A 5,812-nucleotide genomic window follows, 5' to 3' on the forward strand; every position below is an offset into this window, starting at 1 on the left:
TTGACTCGTGATAATTAGTGAACTTCAGAGGTGCTGGTGGGCGGAAACAGCCAGGCTATTCCCCCCCCCAGTTTCGAGTCTTAATGCTAAGCTAAGCTAACCAGTTGTAGCTTATATTTAACTGACTGACATGCAATTGCTATCAATCTTCTTATTACCCACTAAAAAAGTGTATTTCCCAAAATGTTAAAGTATTCCACATTCAAGTAGACACAGACAAACACTAACATTCAGTTGGAGTTGTGTTTTTGACAAATGTAAGTCCATTGTTCTATCCCACACAAGCACTGGTTAATATGAGAAAATAAGTGGTTCTTACAACTCAATCTCCAACACTGGAGCTGTGTGGAGACTGAAACCAAAACAAGAAGCTAAAAGAGGCTGAAACGTTTTACAGAGCTGCTAAATCTGCAGCCCATTTCCTGTGAATAATACACGACCAGCAACCCGTGTCACGTTGTAATTTAATTGTGGGGTAACTTTAAAAATATCGATCAATGCACGTTTAAAACAGAAACTGCATATTTTGTGCATTTACCACTAGGCAACTGGAGGTGGGTCCAATTGGCTAATATTAGTGTCAACCTCTACAAACTCACTATTCTAAGTTCCACCTTATATCCTACAATATCACACAGAGACATGAATTATTATCAGACCTGGCTGTGGAGCTAATAAACATTTTATCTTAATTCATTAAACACACCATGATAAAAACCAGACACATGTAAACTGTTTTCCGACTTTGTTGCACAACACGTTATTCGATCCACTGTTGGCAGTATTACAGAGCCATGACACTGCAAAAAGTCAAGGAGCACAACTTACAATGGTTGGCAAATGAGCTCAGTTGGCTGTCTGTTATTTTCTAATGATCTGAAAGATAGACGCCTTGTTGAGGACTGCGAGTGTGAATCACAGTTTGCTGTTTATTAATCTTTGAAAATAGAATTTGGTCTGCAAACCTTCATTTTAAAAACATTATACAACTTAAAGATAGGGTGTCTTTAGATTTTTTTTTACATTTTTGTTATATTATTCTCTATACATCGCAGCAGCAATCAAATGCCCTTACCGAAAAAAAGAATAGGACATGAATTCAGTTGGCTGCCAATCATTGATTGTATGGGCTACCTTTGTGAATAGTTATGATGCAAAATATTCCCAGGCAAGCATTTTCCATTTTTGCATTTGCGTGTAAAGGTACATCTCATCACTGCAGCATTCCACAGTCCCAGCTGTCCAGAGGTTTTAGTTTATGAGCAAATACCTGCAAAACTAATGACACACCCATCAGCCTCGTCTGTTGTGTTTAATGCTAATTAGCAAATGTTAGCATGCTAACATGCTGTGCTAAGATGCTAAACATGGTGAATTGTATGGCTACAAAACAGCATGTTAGCATAGTCATTTTAAGCAAGTAGCATGCTGATGTTAGCATTTAGCTTGAACCCCTGCTGTGGGAGTCTGATTGGACGGTCATTCGACATCACAAAACAGCATGATGATAGCATGCTATGGTTGCCATAACATATCAGTCTAAAGCGCTGAACCAACAGACCAATATAGGTGTTCTTAGAGTGGCTAAAGACCAATATGTTTAAAAAAAAATAACTGTCACCTGTGGCCACCAAAATGCTAAAGCATCAAGTGATACAAAATATTTAACCAATATGGTTCCAATTATAAAAAGCTGTGCTTATTCAACACAACAAGCAGCAGTTCCCTCCAACACAATAGTTTATTGGACCTTTCATGTAAAGTCTCAAATATATTATGGGTACAAAAAAAAGACTGGTCAGTTAGTTGTTTTCTCTTTATTTTTTGTTTGTGCAAAGCAGAAAAGTACATTTACAGCCAAGGTATTTTCTATGCTGCAGCAGTTCACCCATTATATCTCTATGAGTACATATGCATTCAGTATAGCTGCATAGATAGCAAAGGTTATCAATGTGAGTCACATGATAGTGTAGTTGTGGGTGCTTTCACTGAACAGAATGTTGTTTTTTTTTAACAAAACAAAACTGTATTACATTAAGACCATGAATGAAAAGGTACAAGTTTATGATTCTTTATATTTGGATATTTTTCAGCATGTCCCTCTATATTTTTGTCAGTGAATATTACATATATTTAATTACAGGTATAAACAGAAGCGAGGGTAGTTTGTTTGTTCTCTACTGGGAACTTCCACAATTGTATTGGAACCAATCAGATCAAAATGTTTAGTTATTTTGGTTGAGTGTACGCAATACTGAAGGGTAAGTATGGAATGTACTATAGTTACAGATCATGTTTTTTTTCGATAACAAATATAACATACTATCATGGAAATCATGGAACGGGACCAAAAAAAATTGAGAGACAGCATGTAGGGAAGGTCAGGACAAATACATTTCATTCATGAAAGAGAAAAAAATGAATACTAGGTTTGGTAGAAGAAAGAGCCACTGAATGGTATTGAAAAAAAGACTATAGACTATTGCTACAAAGGGAATGCCACAGTAACACTTTTTTAATAGACCACCAGTATAATCCACGACACATTCTGCTGGCACGACCCCTAGTCCCACTGTATCGCAAAATAAAATGTTAAAATTATACAGTAAACCCATTCCAAAGGAAATATCACAGTGAAATATACAATAAAAATACACTTGCATGTAAAATAAAACTAACATTTCAACAACAGTCACAGTTCAACAACCCCCAAATGTTTCACACACGAAAACACTCAAGTAAATATATCGTACATATTTTGTTTTCCGGTCCTCAGATCAAAAGTGCCTCAGTGGACATTCTAACACTTCTGGATGGTTCCAGTATCAGGTGACTAGTGTTGGGTTTAGTTTAGTTACATGATCCAGCTCAGTTCCTTCAGCTCTGTGTACACACTTGTATAGCCATTTTCACAAGTATGAGGTAATGCTTACTGCACAAGAGTCATTTGGTTGCTTCCACGCGGAAGTCCCAGTGCTCACAGGTATACAGGAAATATACCCTGGTGTATACACAATGCTACAACCTAACAGCAATGAACATGGATATGCATGACAGCCTTTGGGGCGGTCGCACAGCTTTCATTTGTCAATCAGACATTTTGTGGAAAACAAGTATCTCCTTTAGTATTTCCATGCAGTATTACTTAAAACTACCTAAAGCAAATATTTCGCTTTTCAATTGACCGTTGCTGAATCCCTATCCCAAACAGTGATTGTCCAATCATGGTTTAGCAACTGTAATTAGGTATACAGCTCTGGATTTCTCCACGTTATGCATGGGGGTCATAATAAGTGTGACATTCGGCATTTAAAGAGTTTGGAGGATGATGCCATTTTATACTATGTGATGAAAAAGTGCCGTAATTTTTTTATGCATCGCTGCCGGTATGAATCATTTTGATGAAATATTCGCAGGCGAGTATTGTTGTGTTGTATATTCGTCAAGCCCCCAGTGTAAAGGCCTTTAGACAAAAAAAACATTCTTGTCATATATTTTCCTTCAGCATTGGCGTAACTCAGCAGAACCGTAGGTTGCTGTCTGGGTAGAATTGGGGTAGTCTCAAGGTGTTTGGGTGAGAGACAGCACGATGCATCTCTCATTTGAAACAATTTTGAATTCTAATCCAACTGCATATCAGAAAGACTAAAAGCAGAGCCTATGAGGCGAGCCTGTCACACACAGGGCACAGCGATTCCTTTGTTACAGGTGCATTAAGTAAGTATTTTGCCATGCTACAGCAGATAATGGCCATAATATGAGCCAGAGTGTGTGCTTGTATTGACAAGGTGATTACGCTAGGACTCAGCTCTCAGTAGCAGATGCTAAATTTGCTAAATGCCCCTTTAACAAAGTGACTGTACAGCTGTCCAGTCACAACTCGTCTAAGTGAGTAATCTATGCTATACTAGGTCATGGATACGATGATAGCAGTAGGCATAGTGATTGACCACTGTTGTGCACGTATGTCAGTGCAAAATATAAAAGTAAAAAAGCAGAAATAGGGTCAGTTAGCTGTTTAGCAACACTTTCCCAGGCTTATGAAGCATGGCTGGAATGTCTTTTTGGCTAAATCAGACAGTGCAGATGTTAATACCCAATGTGTAAACTACACAGAGATGTACTTGTCACAGTTATTCATATTAATACCATAAACCTACCAAACTTCAGTGAGTAAAAATGAAATCAGGTTGAGAAAAAGTCACAGCTGGTCAGCGTGATCGCATTATTAGTTGGGAAGCCACCAAGAACCAGACATAATATCAATGACGACACCCGATGTTTAACGTCTTCGATTTGGTGGAGTTTAACCAGCTGCCCAGAAAAAGGAACTTTGACTATTCACATACTTGACCATACCACATAACTGTATTTGCCCTGGCCTGAAGAAAATGTCAAATACAACGATAAAAAAATAAAATCGAACAAGCAGCAAGTGTGTAATATCTACAAGTGTAGAAATCACTCCGACCTGTCGATCAAGTCATGATTCCACCAGCAAACAAGTTGGCCCGTCAGTAACAGACAGGGCCAGGTTACTGGCACACTGAGGTCTATATATAATATACATAGTTAGCAACTGGCTGCTTCTGTGAGCAGCAATCTACCAAGAGATGTTCACATTTTGGTTATTTCCAACAGAACATTTCCATAAGGGAATGACCAATACATATACATTGATTCAATGTCAACATTTCCAATCTAGCTGTAACCCCCTCTCTCCTGCTCTAAACATGTTCGTGATATGGTTCCAACAAGGCAGAAGCGGAGAGCAGCTCCGACCAGTGATGAAGGTTAGTACAAGTCAGTGTTTTTTGTATTTTAGTTTTCAGGGGGAGGGGCTCTCTGAGAGTCTGACAGTGTAAACTTTGAGCTGCAATGGAGTTTTGGGGGGGGGGGGGGGGGCGTACCTTAAGCACCTAGCCACGTGATCAAGTTTTGGCATTTGGTCAACACAGCACTAACAGTAGCCAGCGAATCCACTCAAGATAGGGAGCATAAGTAAAGCTTGGTGAGTGGAGTCTTTGTCAGCCTGCATGTCCCACGTTTGGCTGAACATGCTGTCAATCCATCCCATCATTTGGCTCCATTAGACCGCCCAGATCTTCTTCTGCTGGAAGTAGGCATCAAATCTGGCCTGGGCATACTCCTACAACACAGAAGAGTACACATGAATACATATCTACACAAGCACCATTCTGAATAGATCGTAAAATTCTCAAATTGGAATGACTTTGAATACTCATTGTAACCACACATCTTCATCGTCATCATCGTGTCATACTCATCACTCTGCTGTTCTTAAGTTTCTTTTGGCCAGAAATACGGTTTTCTTTCACTAATTCATTCCTCCTGCTTTTCACTGTTACTGCATCAATGATAACACACTTCCTGCAGATGTTTCACAATAAAAGCCTACCCACAAGGGGATGGAATATGGACTTTGAGCAATTGGAGGACTGTTAATGTGAGACGCCAGTGCAGGAAGTTTTGAGTTTCAACGAAGTTAGCGTAACAGCTAAAAAAAAAACTGCAAAGTGGGAGCAATTGGAGAAAAGAATAGTGAATGAAAACTGTTAAGTCAGAGAGGCATAGTGATGCAAATGGCCTGACTGTTGTTTAATCTCTTTAAATCCACTTTATGATGTTTACAAGTCAAATATTAAAACCCAAGACTTTTTTTATACCTGCATCATTTCATCAAAAATAAATATTCTCGATGTGTTGTTCATTAGTTTACATACAAATATCCCCAAAGTCTAGCCGTGTCTACCTGCACCAGAATTTCAAGTCAGTTGACAATAGTATGAAC

The 5,812-nt window shown here is 38.7% G+C and overlaps 1 protein-coding gene across 2 annotated transcripts in view; it reads right to left on the reverse strand.

The window, feature by feature from the left end:
- Positions 1-1,802: 1,802 nt before the first annotated feature.
- Positions 1,803-5,812, reverse strand: part of chka (choline kinase alpha) — a 43,198-nt gene continuing 39,188 nt past the window's right edge. For both annotated transcript variants that reach the window (XM_076075260.1, XM_076075253.1), the window contains exon 12: positions 1,803-5,149. In XM_076075260.1, coding sequence (XP_075931375.1) covers positions 5,090-5,149 — 60 coding nt within the window. In that variant the 3' untranslated portion in view covers positions 1,803-5,089. The remainder of the gene's footprint in view (positions 5,150-5,812) is intronic.

The sequence above is a fragment of the Anarhichas minor genome, unplaced genomic scaffold (assembly GCF_050575085.1).
Source record: "Anarhichas minor isolate MPS153535 unplaced genomic scaffold, ASM5057508v1 ptg000005l, whole genome shotgun sequence".
Lineage (NCBI taxonomy): Eukaryota > Metazoa > Chordata > Actinopteri > Perciformes > Anarhichadidae > Anarhichas > Anarhichas minor.